At 39.8% G+C, this 16,684-nt stretch overlaps 1 protein-coding gene across 1 annotated transcript; it reads left to right on the forward strand.

The window, feature by feature from the left end:
* The first annotated feature begins 1,392 nt into the window (after nucleotides 1-1,392).
* LOC116087476 (interferon-inducible GTPase 1-like) lies at nucleotides 1,393-6,958 on the forward strand. Its single transcript, XM_031366245.1, has 2 exons — nucleotides 1,393-2,643; nucleotides 6,950-6,958. Exons 1-2 carry the CDS (start codon nucleotides 1,393-1,395, stop codon nucleotides 6,956-6,958), a joined length of 1,260 nt encoding a protein of 419 aa, XP_031222105.1.
* Nucleotides 6,959-16,684: the final 9,726 nt, after the last annotated feature.

Consider the following 16,684-nt stretch of genomic DNA (forward strand, 5'->3'; position numbering starts at 1 on the left):
AGCCTTACTAATACTGAGAGAGCACTCTCACAATTGACCTATATGTCTGCAGTGCACACTTGGATTACTTTCAGGGAATAAACAGCTTAAAAGAAAACAGTGGTCAGGCAGTGGTGGCGCATGCCTTTAATCCCACCACCTGGGAGGCAGAGGCAGGTGGATTTCTGAGTTCGAGGCCAGCCTGGTCTACAGAATGAGTTCCAGGGCAGCCAGAGTTATACAGAAAAACCTGTCTTGAAAAATCAGGGAAAAAAAAAAGTCTATTTAAATGGTGACTTGAGGACACTGAAATATTGTAGTGATAAATGGATTTTAACATAGACTTTAAGGGTAAAAATGTATTATGTTATTACAAATTTACATTTCTCAAGATGAGTTCCAAACCACGAAAAGGACAGAAGGAAAATAAATTCTAGGTAAATTGAAAATTATTTCAACCAAATATATTACCTGGACTTACTGACATCAAAAATAAAATAAAACAGACAAATATTTATGTGATCATTACAGATTTCGCATAGATGAAACACAGATGTTGATTAGTATTCATTTTTACTTGGTTTTGAGTTTGAGAAACTAGAAGTATATTGGTTTAGTGCCCACACATTTGAACACACACACTGTACACAGATGTGTACAGATGGAGAAGACATTTGATTTCATACAGAATACTCCAGTCAGGTTAGACGCAGCACAGTTGCATGTGTTTTTATAGTTGCTGATGCTGGATCTGGGACACATGAAGATCCCCATAGTTGAATCATTTGTTTTAATTCACAACCCAGGACCACCGGCCCAGGATGGTAACACCCACACTGGAGTGGGACCTCCCATATCAATCCTCAATGAAGAAAATGTCCCACTACCTGGGGCCTCAAGTCCCTTGAGAGTTAGGTGCATCTTCTCTCACTGAGTCAAGACCTGGCAGTCCTCTGCTATATATGTGTTGAGGTCTGCTGGGGTGCAGGTGGGAGTATCCTCTTAGAGAAGAGGCAGGGCAGAAAGAGGTATGGGATGTTGAACAGTCAGAGGGCAGACAGGGTGGGAGATAAAGACTGGACTAAAAAAAAAGATTAAAGAATAAAAAAGAAAGAAAGAAAGTATCCTACTGGCATGCCCCCAGTTCAGTTTGATAGAGGCAATTCCTCAACTGAGGTTTCTACTACCAAGAAGAATCTAGATTGTATCTAGTTGACAAAGAATAACCAGCACCATATTCATGGGAACTAGGCAATGTCAGAACATAGCTGAGTCTGAGACATAGAGAACACAGTGAGAAGCCCAAAAGCATCTTTGATCTCTTGCAACTAACTCTCTCTTCTTCTTTCAGTGCCTTTTTTTTTTTTTTTTTTTTTTTTTTTTTTTTTTTTTTTTTTTTTTTTGCTCACAATCATGGGTCAGCTCTTCTCTAATACACCTAATGATGAAGACAATGGAAATTTGCCATCCAGCTTCACTGAATATTTCAGGAACTATAAGCCAGAAACCAAAATCATTTCTGAGGAAACCACCCGTTCAATAGAGTTATGCCTGAAAAATGGGGACCTTCAGAGGGCAAAATCTGTAATCAGTGATGCATTAAGAGTTATTGATAATGCCCCAATAAATATTGCTGTGACAGGAGAGTCTGGATCAGGGAAGTCCAGCCTCATCAATGCCCTGAGAAAGGTTAAACCCGAAGAGGAAGGTGCAGCTAAAGTAGGGGTAACAGAGACAACCATGAAGATAAAGTCATATGAACACCCCAAAGTCAAAAATTTGATCTTATGGGACCTGCCTGGTATTGGAACCCTGAAATTTCAACCAAAAAATTATCTACAAAAAGTAGGGTTCAAAAAGTATGATTTCTTCATTATTGCTTCTTCCACACGATTTACAAAACACGAAATAGACCTCGCCAAAGCAATCAGAATTATGAAAAAGAATTACTACTTCGTGAGAACCAAGGTAGACTTTGATCTACAAAATGAAAAGAAATGTCATCCATATACCTATGACAGAAAACGCACCCTGAATCACATCAAAAAGTACTATCTGGATATCTTTAGGGAGAATAATATTGATGAACCTCAGGTTTTCTTGATATCGAACCACAATTTATCTGACTATGATTTCCCAGTCCTGATGGAGACCCTGATTAAGGACCTTCCTGCTGAAAAGCGCCACAATTTCCTGCTTTCCATGACTAATATTACTGAGGCAGCCATTCAAAAAAAGTACAATTCTACTAAGCAGTTTATCTGGTTGAATGCCATGAAGGATGGAGTTTTTGCGACTGTTCCTGTAGTGGGAATTTTAAATGACTTGGATATGGAGAAGCTGAAGAAGCGTTTAAACTTCTACCAAGAACTCTTTGGAGTAGATGATGAATCCCTCTCATTCATGGCTAAGGATGCCAAAGTGCCTGTTGAACAACTGAAAGAAAAACTTAAATCTCCTTATTTGTTGAATTTTAAGAAAGAGGAAACATTAGGAAGATTGCTTTTGAAGTGTTTGAAGAAATTTGCCTCTGCTAATGGTGGGCTCCTGGCAACAGGTCTTTACTTCGCGAAAACCTATTACTTAGAATTTCATTTTCTTGATACAGTGGCTGAAGATGCCAAAGTTCTCCTTAAAGAAACATTTAGGAGAATGCCAGGGCCAGTAAGCAGGAGAGGGTGGCAAGCAGGGGAAGGGGGAGGGTACAGGGGTTTGTTCTTGTTGTTTTTTGTTTTTTTGGTTTTGGTTTTTGTTTTTGTTTTTGTTTTGGAGGTGAAACAGGGAAAGGAGATATAATATGACATATAAATAAAGAAAATACCTTATAAAATAAAATAAAAATTGCTCAAACTCAAGTTGCCCACAGCTACTAACAATCACAAGACAAACTGGTTTATACCAGGGAAGCATAGATAAATTCCCACTCTGACATCTTTTCTTTACACTAGCCAATCCACTGTGACTATGGGAAAACCTAAGGACTAGGGTCATGGGTAATGCTGTGTCAGACCCTGACAATCCCCAATCCCTCTTCAACTCTCTACATACCCTAAAATCTTCTTCTCTGTATTTGAACTCTACGTGCATGCTTGGACAGACACACACACACACACACACACACACACACACACACACACACATGCTGGGCTCGGTGTCACTACTATATTTCCTTAAAATAATTTTCTGTTGTAACCTCTACCTCTCTGGAACTTGTGTACAATTATTCCTTTCTTTTCTTGCATCCTGCTCTGATGTGCTCATTGCATTTCACAAAGGACACAGACATACACACACACACATACACCCACACACACATAGACCCACACACACCTTGAACATTACTTCTTGCCCTCATTAAGCCTGTGTTAGAAAGTAACTAGTATGACTTACAGATTCTATCAACAAGAAGACTTTAAGAACCAAAGTAAAAGAAACCATAACCACCAATTACAAGTTTGCTATTGACCAATCAATGTCTAAAACTACCTATCAGAATCCTTCTAGAGACAATAAAGAACATCTGTAATTCTGTCCCAGGACCAGAGAAGAATCCTGAGGTCCTTCTTTCTGTCATTACCTGTCTTTGTTATGAACATGAAGAACTGCTATAATACCTAATAAACTGTTGATTACAAAGAGTGTCTGCTGTTGGTATTTGACATTTCCAGTACACCCTTGACTTGTGACTCTTGATTACTGGCAATGTTGCTTTTGTTTGTTGATAATATCAACTCCTATTTCCAGAACTAACACGTTGTTTTCCTTGAAATAGAATACAGTCATCAGTACCTAAGTAAGAAGGGCTGAAAAAGAAACAGAAAAAGGAAATAATAATAATAATAATAATAATAATAATAATAATAATAACAACAAGACAGCAATAAAGTCCTGTAGACTTATTTCTCACACATCCACACACTGGCCACCTAAGATCCAGGTGCCACCATGGTCAGATCCTTGGGGAGATCAATCATCCTCATGTCCACACCTGACTTTCCCTCCTGCATGTGTGGATTGTTCTTGATCTTCCCATGAAAGCATCACTCCTGTCATTGTGTCAGCCTTATGACCCCTGCTGGCAATCTTAACCTTTCAAAAACTCCCAATATTATACGATGGGAGCTTACTTGTTAATAAATTCATTTCACATAATAGTGATGTAATGCAAATTATTGAATCTAAGACACCTGTTCACAAAGAAAAATTTACCTCAAATTATTTAAAAGTTTAATTTAGGTAAAAGTTGGATATCCCTTATCCAAAATGCCTAGGCCAACAAATATCAGCTTTTATTCACTATACCCAAACAGCTGGTATATATATTTTAAAAAAGAGAACTATAAAGACACAAGGTTATGTGGACTTATGATCTCAGAGTTTCCATGACATAATTGAGCTGATCTAATGATCTACATCTTTCACAGTAGTGTTGGATTACACTGGTGGTCGACATGTAGCCACGTAAACTGTTCATCCCAAAAACAGGAAGCAAAAGCAATAGAAGGGACAGGGTCACACAAACCACTTTAAGGACATACACACAACACCTAAACACCTTCACTAGACCCCACATACTGAAGGCTATACCTCTTACCACTGCTGAGAGATGGTTCAGCAGTGAAGAACACTGGCTGCTCTTCCAGAGGACCCAGATTCAAGTCCTGGAACCCACATGCAGGCTCACAACTCTCTGAAACTCCAGTTTCAGTTTACTGGGCCTCTGCAAGCACCTCATGGACATGGTGCACTTAAATACACACAGGAAATACAGCCATACACATTGTTTAATTTCAATACAACAAAATAAATATTTAAAAAAAAGAACATATTGGGGCTGGCCTGATGGCTCAGCAGGTAAGAGCACTGACTGCTCTTCCGAAGGTCCTGAGTTCGGATCCCAGCAACCACATGGTGGCTCATAACCACCCTTAATGAGATCAGAAGCCCTCTTCTGGTGCATCTGAAGACAGCTACAGTAAATTATGCCAGAGTGAGAGGGGCCAGATTGAGCAGGGCTGACAGAGGTCCTGAGTTCAACAGCAGCCACACACATGATGGCTCACTGCCATCTGTACAGTTACAGTGTACTCACACACATAAAATAAATAAAATAAATCTTAAAAAAAAAAGAACATATTTAAGTAAAGAATAATGCATCTTCAAGAATGTCAGGTTTGCAGTTATCTTCAAACAAGTTTAATGAGAAGTTTTGCTTTAAAATTCCTCAATTCTGCATAAGCCTGAGAAGATACTGTGAACCTCATGTAGTATATTCCTCTTTTACACACAAGTAATTCTGGGGGGGAAATATGATTTTAAAAGTTAGTAGTTCTTTTAAGTTTGTGTCTTCTTCATTGTTAGCTAAGGAGCTGGTTGTCTCAAAATAAACTGAATACAATACTGAACTGCATCCCTTGATAATGATAAGAACATGAATGTGTTGGTCAAGTAGCAATAATTTGACAAAATTCATATGTACTGAGTCAGGAGGCTGAGGCAGGAGGATTACAAGTTAGACAGTGTGATAGACGCTAAGAATAAAGTAACAAGAATAAACTCAGTCTGCTGGGTTTGTTTTGTTTTTGTTTTTGTTTTTGTTTTTTGTTTTTTTGTTTTTGTTTTTGTTTTTGTTTTTTGTTTTTTTGTTTTTGTTTTTGTTTTTGTTTTTGTTTTCCGTTTTTAAGACAAAGCATCATGTACTCCAGGCTAGTCTCAGACACTCTGTAGCCACAGGATGACCTTGAACTCCTGGTCCTCCTGTCTCCGCCTCCTAAGTGATTACAGCTGTGGTAGCTCCATGCTCACCTAGATTTAGTTTTGGTCCTTATTGCTGTATGGTAGGAAGACAAGCATTAAACTACAGTGACTTTCCTTTGGGATTAGTGCTGTGTCTGAATTCTCTTCTAACTTAGAGGCTCTATAAGAACTTTAAGGCTGGGTTCCACATCATTCTCATCTTTGTTCTGACAGCTTGCCTATGGTGTGACTTAAATAAATGCTTGTAAAGTTGTTTTTTAAAAGAGAAGAGAGAACTGTAGAAGAAAGAAAACTAATGGACAGGAGAAAAGAAAAACAAAGATTGGCTTGGTATAAGGTCAGCCTTCTGTACTGTGGTCACTGAGTGTGCAGCTGGAAAACAATTCTACAATCCTGCTGAACCAGAGACCAGGGTTCCTCAGTGCAAGCTGGCTAAACTAACTGTAGCAGCTTTACTGCCAAGCTCTGGGTTCAGTTATGAGAACTTGCCTCTATGACTAAGATAGGAGCCAACAGAGAGTCTCCACATTAGCCCTGGACGTGTAGATTCTGTCCTTCTCCAGCCTCTGACCTCAGCGTGCAAACAGATAAATGATGAAGCCGCATGTTGTCTTCTTAGTCCACACAGCTGGCAGAATGCAGGGAACAGATAGAGCAAGTCTGATCTGTGCTAAAGAGCTCTTCCTACAATCCTAAAACTTGGAACCTGCCATGGACCGCCCCAGTCGGGTATGGGGATCCCTGGGACAAGGGTCCTCAAAGGCTAGGTGGGTAAGGACTCAGTGGTGACAAATTGAAAACAAACACAGAGGCACCTTGAATCTGACTGTAGTTCTGAAGCTCGCAAACAAGGGTTTTTATGCAGAAAGGAACAAGTACTATAATTCTGAGAAGATGTGTTCAGGGAAGCAGTCAAATAGTCCATCATATCATATGATGGTATGATAGATACCATCAGAGCCATGTGACACAATAAAATACAAAATCATCCAAGTATTACAACTTCTGAAAAGGTGTTCAGTGAAGTAATCAAAGATAGAACAGGTAATATCATTGTTATTTGGCACAATAAAAATCATCCAAGGCTATTGGCAAATTTCCAAGAACAAGTTAATAAATTTTTATAATCAGTTATTATTTAACATCTAGTACTTGGTTTTTTTGTAAATCTTCAAGGCGTAAATTTAAACTCTTTTAATTCTTTTTATTTAAGGCTTTCTAAAACAATATCCCAAAGACTACTTCCAACGACACACATGCAGCCCTATAAAATTTTATTGTTGGGAAAGTTTTTAGCTATCAATACTATCTTGTAAATGATTTATAAAGTGAAGCACTGGATTTTCTGAAGATAAGGTCATGGCTAGTGACCCCGTCTCAAGGGATGGTTTCTTACCCATTATTCTTGCTTAAGATCTTAGCCTAGTCTATCAGGAACATCTTGTAAATAAGAACAAGAAAGATAAAGAGATGATAAAATAGATAAATTGCCACAAGCGCTACGGCTCAATATTTTGCTCCACAACCGGTTCCAGGAGTCCTCCTTCTTTTAAGGTTTTTGCCTCAGTCTGTGGAACTTGTCACACAGATTCTACTGGGATTGGTATAGCAGGAACCCACTAGAAGAAGTGGAGAACAAGGAGGAAGAAAACAGGATCAAAATGATAATTTAAAAAAAAAAGAGCCCCTGAGGACCAACCTTTTAATGCAGAGGAAGGGAAATTGCATGATTCATCAGGCAGCTGGAGACCTTAGTAAAAGTCCAGGACAGACACCACCATAATCACAGAACAGTTGACCACTGAATCACTCAAGTTGGGACTTCTAAACAAACAATAAAAGAGACTCTCGGGGGCTGGAGAGATGGCTCAGCAGGGAAGAGCACTGACTGCTCTTCCGAGGGTCCTGAGTTCAAATCCCAGCAACCACATGGTGGCTCACAACCATCCTCAATGAGATCTGATGCCCTCCTCTGGGGTGTCTGAAGACAGCTACAGTGTACTTACATATAATAAATAAATAGATCAATAAATAAATAAATATTAAAAAAAGAGAGAGAGAGACTCTCACTACCTAACTCATGGGGCTGTAGGATGTGGGGACAGATGCAATGAGCCTGAGAACACTGGGAGTGCACAGAGGAATAGACCTGCCTGTCCTCCAAGAGACGGAGGTTACATAATCCAAGGCAACAGGTAGTGAGAATTTTGGTTCCTTTAAAAGTCCATTTATGCTGGGCGGTGGTGGTGCATACCTTTAATCCTGGCAGAGGCAGGCGGATCTCTGAGTTCGAGGCCAGCCTGATCTACAGAGTGAGTTCCAGAACAGCCAGGGCTACACAGAGAAACCCTGTCTCGAAAAACCATAAAAAAACATATTTTAAGTAAATAGAATTAAATCACATTCCTGTTTTCCTTTTGTACCCCAACTCTTCCCAGAGACCCCCCTTCAATACCTAAATATCTTTTTTGTCATATTCTTTAAAATTTATAAAATATTATGACAATAAAAATGAGTATTATAAAAGTTGTTTGATATAAAACAACAATCAATTTAACAGTCTTATGTAGATGCTTTAGTTTGTAACTCTTGTATGAAGTTACCACAGTAAGAGTCAAGATTTTTATTTTTTTCTTTTAAAAAAGGTCTTGTAAGACTAAAGAGATGGTTTGGTGGGTAAAGTGTGTGTGGTGTGCAGACATAAGGACCTGATCAAGTCCGCAGCACCCACATAAATCACAGCATAATGGCACGCTTTGGTAACCCCAGTGCTGGGTGACTTGCTGGTGACCCAGTCAACTGAAGCAGAAGCTTGAGAGACCCTGTCTCCAAACAATAAGGTAGAGACCAATAAAGGAGATGACATCTGACATTAACTGATGGCCTCCATGCATGCACATATGAGTGTGCACAGTAAATTATATATTTATATGAAAACATCCTTTTAAAACATTATATGGTAAACAAGATTTGGATGCTTGCTATTGCAATTTCATAAGTGATAGTTTTCTCTTTATCCTGGCTAGCTCCCCAATAAGTGAGACAGAGACTACAAGATTAATTTGATAAGTTTTATGATACAATATCTGAGCAGTTGGTAATCTATCTTAGTTCTCTAAACTAATCTGGCTACCTCCAAGCCAAAATCCCCACAGATGCTTGCATTTTGATGTTGATCTGGTTCTCTCTGTTCCCGCTGTGTTCTCACTGTATCTCCTGGACCCTTTCCATGTGACGATTCCTTCCTTTGCCTCTCTCTACCCGTCCCCCTGCTGGAACTGTAAGTCCAGCCCTGTTCTCTCCCCTGCTCAGCCATTAGCTGATCATCTTTTATTGACAAATCAGAGACTAAATGGGAGTGATGTTTATATAACAATCTTAGAACAAGCATTACAATGTCATGTCCAGATTGCAATCAGATACAGGGGCAGAGAGGTCAGCATTGGATAATACAAGGATAATCTTTACACAGAGCACAATAGCATTATGCCGACAGAGTCTAGTGAAATGACTCACATATGGGAGCCTTACAACCTACTTCTGGTGAATGACCCCAAGCCATGGCAACAGCCTCTGTAGGAGTCTTATGATTTCATTGTCCACAGATGCACAGGGCCTATATCCAAACTTTTGCTTTTTAGTTATGTTTTTAATTGTCTTACACATCGCAGGTTTCCATAGAGGTTTTACAAGTAATAGGTTTCAATGGAGTATTTTTCACATATTTTTAGTCTGGGATACCTCCATTACACCCCTTCTTCTTCACTTACCCCCAACTCTCATCCCTGCTTAAATCTTAAATAAACATGTTATAAGCTGCTCTTCAGGAGGCTTTGGCGATGATTCCCAGAACCAACAGACATCCCTTCACAACTATCTCTATCCCCAGTTCCAGGAGAGTCCGATGCCCTCTGGTGGCTGCTGCAAGCACTGCATAAAATTGTACACATACGAACACACATGCAGGCAAAACACTCATGCACATAGAATCAAATAAATAATTGTTCTTTTTTTAAAAGTAGTGTGTTTTTATTTTATTCTCCATATATTTATATGATTTGGTTGTACATTTTCCCATGTTTAGGAAATTTTTAGTTTTTTCCAAATCTCTTGCTCTTCTCCCTTCCCCTGTATAATGCCTCCACTCTCTCCTCTGTCCCTTCATATATTTGACCTTGTTTCTCCCTTTTTTTTTTTTATTTTTCTTGCCTATTTCCCTTATCACATTCATTAATTATTTAAGCATTTAACATAAATACTTTACCAAAGTTTTTATTACACTTATTTGGTTAGTTGGTTGGTTACGATGGGAGGTGTGTATTGCCACAGTGGTCATCAACAATTTGTGGGAATCAGTTCCTTATTTTCACCGTGAATCTGATGGATAAAAACAAGTCATCAAGCTTGGCAGCAAGTCTATTTACTCATAGAGCCAGCTCCGCAGCCCTGAACTAAATAAATAACAGAGGGGATATTTATTCTTTGACAATTTCATTCATGTAAACAGTACATCTAGATCAGATGCACCTGCAATTCCTCTCTCCTCTTCACCAAGAACCACCAGTATGTCTTCCTCTTCTTTATTGTTAATAACCTGCTGAGTGCTATCTCCTGAAATAGTCACTGACCTTGCTGACATGATCTTGTGAAGGTTATCATATCCTCAGTGAAATCACAGATACAGTAGTCGTGTCATGTTCCAACACAAATTTGACAACATTACTCTCCCAACCCCAGCTCTTACATTCTTTCTGCTTCTCTTGTGAGATATTCCCTGGGCACTGAGGAAAGACATGGATACAGTTATCTCATTTATAGGTGAGTTCTAGATCAACACTAATTCACAGCACTTTAACCAGTCATGAGTCTCAGCACTGATTGCTGACCAGCTCAGTGGGAAACTTCTCCAGTCAAGGCTAAGGGCAGCATTAATCTATGGGTATAAAAATACACGTTTAGGGGGCTAGAGAGATGGCTCAGCGGTTAAGAGTGCTGACTGCTCTTCCAGGGGTCCTGAGTTCAATACCCAGCAACCACATTGGCTCACAACTATCTGTAATGGGATCTGATGTCTTCTTCTGGTGTGTCTGAAGACAGCTACAGCATACTGATCATATATATAAAATCTTAAAAAAAAAAGAAAGAAAGAAAGAAAGAAAGAAAGAAAGAAAGAAAGAAAAGAAAAGAAAGGAAAAGAAAAAAGACATGCTCCTTTGGGCTGGAGAGATAGCTCAGCGGTTAAGAAACCTGACTGCTCTGCCAGACGTCCTGAGTTCAATTCCCAGCAACCACATGGTGGCTCACAACCATCTGTAATGGGATCTGATGCCCTATTCTGGTGTGTCTAAAGACCGCTATGGTATACTCATAAATAGAATAAATAAATCTTTTTTAAAAAAAAATACGCATTTAGAAGGCAGTTTGTCATTTAGCCAAACAACAGTAGATTCCCCTTACAGCCTGTGTTGCCCTGGGCCATAGATATTTGACAGGGAATATAGTACCAGGGTGAATTTCTTCCTGAGGAGTAGGTCTCAAAAGTAACCCAACAGAAGTTGGTTGTCCCCATAACCTTTGTTTCATTATTGTACCAATGAATGCATCTTGCTAGAGTGTCAGTATTATACTGTGCAAAGTTGGCTGTAGGGATACCATTGATGTCTTTTCTCTCCCAGTGGCCTACATAAAACCTTCCAGCACTAAGAAAACTGGTCGCCAGGAAGTAAGTTTTCAGGTCAATTCAAACTTCATTGCTCTTTGTCCTGCAACCAAAGTGTGTTGTGTCTTCAATGAGATCTTACTAATCCTGGTGAGCAATGAAAAGCAATAGCAATAGCTTGTATTGTAACCTTATGATTGCATTATCAACACATGTTGTCTTACAAGTACTGGCTTTCCTTTTTCACATATTATCAATTTTGGTTAACCCATCTCTCCCCTTTCTTCTCCTCTTCTCCTCAACTCCCATCCCTGTGTAAATCTTTAATTTACAAGATCCTCCCTACCCCCATTTACTTTTATATCATATGCATTCTTCCCTTCAAAGCTCTTCTCCTTTGCCTCTCATGGACACATTTTAGCTTCAGAGGTCTGCAGGTACTCCAAATTAAACACAAAAATCTAAAAACTCACAGCTATAACCCACATATGAGGAAGAATATGCAGTGTCTCTCGCTCAACCTGGGTTACCATACTCAGTATAATATTTTCCTGAAATTTTCATAATTTCAGTTTTTACAGCTTAATAAATTCCCATTCAAATTAACCACATTTTCATTATCCATTCATCAGCTGATGGACATGCAGCCTGATTCCATCTCTTAATGGGGATGTCAACAGAGCACTGGTGGAGATGGATGTGCAAGTGTCTCTGGCAAAGACAATGGAACCATTTGGATATACGGTTTCAGTGATATGCCTGGTTTATATGGTAGTTCCATTTTTTAACTCTTTCCAAATACTTCAAACTGACTTCTATAGTGGTTCCACAAACCAGAATGAGTAAGTGTTACTCTTTCCTCATACCCTTGCCAGAACTTGTTGTCATTTGTTTTGCTTTATCTTGGCCATTGTGAATGAGATGAGGTATATTCTCCAAATAATTTACATATAAACCTATTAAAGAAGTGAGTTCATTCTTCAATAGAATGTGTATTCACTTATTTGTGAAGCTAGGGCTCCAGCCCAGGCCTTGCACATGCTAGACAAGCAATTGTACCACTCAACTACACACCTCACCTGGTGATGGCTTATAGACTTCAGGAAGCCAATAATCTGACTATTCTGGAATTTTGTACTCATACTATTTAATTGGCACATCTGTCCTCCTAACAATAATGATAAAATATGGATTACATGGTATCAGAATTCTGACAGGTAATATCAAAAAAATGGGTTCTTCGACGTTCAAAATAATCTTGCATAGCAAACCAATATTCACAACTTTTCTGAATGGTGAATAGTAAGTCAGAATTAATTTGAGTCCCTTAAGAAAATTTGAAATTCGATTTTTTTCTTTAAAGTATGGATCTTATTTATTTTACAGGTGCCTGTGGACGGCAACTTGTGTGGTCTGTTCTAGCCTTCCACCTTGTGGGTTCAGGGCATCGAACTCAGATCCTCAGGCTTGTTGGCCAGAACTTCTACCTGCCGAGACACCTCACAGCTCCAGGCTGAGTGAGCCTGGACGTGGGGCAGTTAGCACCGCGGAGATGCTCTGGATCCGCAAAGGATGCTGAGCTAATTGTAAACTGCGTAGGACCAGCAGGGCTGGGGGGATATTCCTCTCAAGTGCACACAAGGAAGGCGGGGTAAAAGTCAGCTCCCACATTGGGAGGCAGAGAGCAAGTCTGCAGCCTTATAGTAGTTTTCGTTTGCATATCTCTGATGGTCAATGACGTCATACACTTTCTCAAAGGTTTATTAGCCACTTGTATTTCTTTTTCTTTTGAGAATTCTCTGTTCCATGGCCAGTTTTTATTAGTCCTTTGTTATACCTAGTGTCATGATTTGAGTATGCTTGGCCTAGAAAGTGGCACTATTTGGAGGTGTGGACTTGTTGGAGTAGGTGTGTCACTTTGGAAATGGCCTTTAACATCCTCATCCCAGCTATCTGGAAGCCAGTCTTCTCCTGTTTACCTTCGGAATAAGATGTAGAACTCTACGCTCTTCCTACACCATGCCTGCCTGGATGCTGCCATGCTCCTGCCTTAATGATAATGGACGGAACCTCTGAACCTGTAAACCAGCCCCAATTAAATATTCTCCTTAGAAGAGTTGCCTTGGTCATGGTGTCTGTTCACAGCAGTAAAAACCCTAAGACACCTAGTGGGTATATTTCTGAATTCTTTGTGTATTCTAGAGAGTCTTCTGTCAGATTTATACTTGGCAAAGGTTTTCTCCAATTCTACAGGGTTTGTCTACTTTGGCTGACAATTTTCTTTTCTATAAAAAAAGCTTCCTAATTTCATGAGCTCCTATTTGTTGATTATTGGCCTTATTTGCTGAACAATCCGACTGATTCAGAAAGTCCTTGCCTATGCCTCTGCCTTGATGCGGCTCTCTCCTTTATCCTGTGAACGTTTCACTGTCTGGTCTTATGTTGAGGTCCTTAGTCTACTTAGAGTAGTTTTCGTGCAGGATGAGAGATGAGGATCTAATGTTATTCTCCCACACGTAGTTATCCACTTTCCTGGCACTGTTTGCTGAAGATGCTCTTCTCTCCAACTGATTATTCTTCTGCATCTTTGTTGAAAATCAAAGGGTTGTATCATGTGGCCTTGCAGCTGGGTCCCCTACTCTGTAGAATAGATCAGAGTCAGGCCCATGCTGTGTTTATTCCTGTGGCTCTGTACTAATAACTTGAATAGAGACATAGTGATTTTACTCAGGGTTGCTATGGCCATCAGGGGTCTCTAATACCTCCATAGGAATTTTAAGATGTTTTCCTATTTCTGTGAAGAAAGGCATTAGAGTTTTCATTGGAATTACATTGGTTCTGTAGGTTGCTTCCAGTAAGACAGCCGTTTTCATAAGGTTGAGTCTTCCAATCCAGGAGCCTGGAAATCCTTCCATCTCTCGCTGTCTTCTTCAGTGTCTTTAGGTTTCATTAGAAGTACTTTCATGTCCTTGGATAGGTTGATTCCACCATATCTATTTTTCTTTATTTCCTTTATTTTTACAGCTCTTGAGAATGGAGTTGCTTCCCCAATCTCTCTTTGAGTTTGTTTGCTGTTGGTATATAGAGAGGCTGATCATTTTTTTGTTTTCTAAGCTTGTACTTGTGCCCCTTTGCTGAAAGTGTCTGTCCACTCGAAGAGTTTTCTGGTGGCATCTTCATAGTATCTTATGTGTGGACTCGTGGCATATGCAAACAGAGATGGTTTAGCTCTTTCCCTTCTTGTCTGTATCCCGTTTATTTAACTCTCTTTTTCCAATGCTCTTGTTATAACTTCCAGTAAAGAGGGAAGAAAGTGAACACCTTTGCCTCATTCCTTAGTCTGGTAGAAATGCACTGAGCTTTTCTTTAATGTGTTAGCTGTAGGTTTACCCTACATAGCCTTTATTATGTTGAGACTATCCCTTCTATTCTTATTTTCTCAGGATTTTTAATGCAAAGTGATGTTAGATTTTGCCAAAAGCTTTTTTTTTTTCTTTTTTCTGGTTTTTTGAGACAGGGTTTCTCTGTGTAGCCCTGGCTGTCCTGGAACTCACTCTGTAGACCAGGCTGGCCTCGAACTCAGAAATCCGCCTGCCTCTGCCTCCCAAGTGCTGGGATTAAAGGCGTGCGCCACCAACGCCCGGTACCAAAAGCCTTCTTTACCTCTAGGGAGATGATGTTATTTCTGTTCTTCAGTTCTTTGGTGGTTTGAATAAAACGACCATCAGAGGCCCATAGATTTGAATGCTTGATCAACAAGGATTGGAACTATTAAGAGTGTGGCTTTTATAGAATAGATGTGGCCGTGTTGGAGGAAATGTGGCACCGGAATATGAGTCAGGGGATGTTGAGGTTTCAAATGCTCAAGCTAGGTCCAGTTTCTCTCTCTCTCTCACATCCTGTTACCTGTCAATCTAGGTATAGAACTCTCAGCTCCTTCTCCAGCACCATGTCTGCCAGCATGCTGCCATGCTTTCTGCCATGATGATAATGGACTGAACCTCTGACCTGTGAGTCAGCCCCCGTTAAATGTTTTCCTTTATGAGAGCTGCTGTGGTCATGGTTTGTCTTCACAGCAACGAGAACCCTAAGACAAGGCCATCTCTGTATTTTATAACATGCATTGATTTACGTAGACTAAAACTATCCTTGCTCATCAAAGAGAGGCACTGAGGAAGACACTGAAGAGGGGAAGGTTTCTGCTGCTTGATTTCTGGAATAAAACCAACTTAACCCTGGTGAATGGTGTTTTTAATATTTATTTCAGCATGTTGTTGAATATTTTTAACCTGGTTTATAAATGCCTTTTAGGTTGTCTTTATCCGCTATTGATGTCAGGGTAATACTAGCTTCAAAGAGAGAAATTGGTAGCATCCCTTCCTTTCCCATCTTATAGAACAGTGTATGAAGCGTTTTTTCTGTCTGTTATCACTCTGAACTCTATCAAAGATGGCCTGAAATGCCTGAGGTTTTCTGGCAATGTTCTAACAGAAACCCTTTATATTTCTCCAAAACACCAGGGCAGGAAGAGCATCAGCGTTAGACAGAGCAAGTAGTTTTTAATTCTTTCTCTGCCCCAATCCCACAGCATGGAAGCCGTGGAAGCAAGCAGCATTTGTCTCTGACCAGAGAACTATGATACTGAGAGTGGAAGTATCCGGTATCCCGTATCCCGGGTTTTTCCTCTCTGTGTTCCTCTGTGTCCCCAATGTCTAGTAACTACATTGGGATACTTAACCCTGAGAAGCTGGGCAAAAGGTGTTTGGGAGTCAGCTATGAAAAAGGAGCTGAAGGTAGCAATTCCAGAAAGTTGTCTAGGGACAGCGGGGCTCAGCCAGCTTTTTCCATAAACAGGATGTGTGCATTTGAAATGTGGGGAGAAAGCGAAGAGTCGCACTGGTATATGCTGTCCACTAGATGGAGCAAGTTTGAACTCCCTTCAACTAGCACAGCTACGGCTTGGGAAATTGTGATGTTGCTGGCACCAGGCAGAAAGGAACCATGGCTAATTCACCAGGTCAAAAATAAATTAATGTACTCCGTAGGTGCATCATAACCAAAACTTCCAGAACACCATTCACAACTGACATTCACACGAAGAAATAACAAGGACAATCTGAACATCTCGCAAAGAAAAAAAGAATTAATAGACCTTACAAAAGTTGCTTTAAAAAAAAAAAAAGTTGATAAAATGAAAAAGATTTGCTCCTGACTTGGAGAAAATATTTGCAAATAAAGAAACAGACCTCATGAACTACATATAAAGATTTCTTAACACTCAATAGTAAG

This window comes from Mastomys coucha, unplaced genomic scaffold, assembly GCF_008632895.1.
Source record: "Mastomys coucha isolate ucsf_1 unplaced genomic scaffold, UCSF_Mcou_1 pScaffold13, whole genome shotgun sequence".
NCBI classification, from domain to species: Eukaryota; Metazoa; Chordata; class Mammalia; order Rodentia; family Muridae; genus Mastomys; species Mastomys coucha.

What these genes read in the sequence shown, in the direction of transcription:
- LOC116087476 (XM_031366245.1), top strand. Translation starts at nt 1,393, where the DNA reads ATGGGTCAGCTCTTCTCTAATACACCTAATGATGAAGACAATGGAAAT.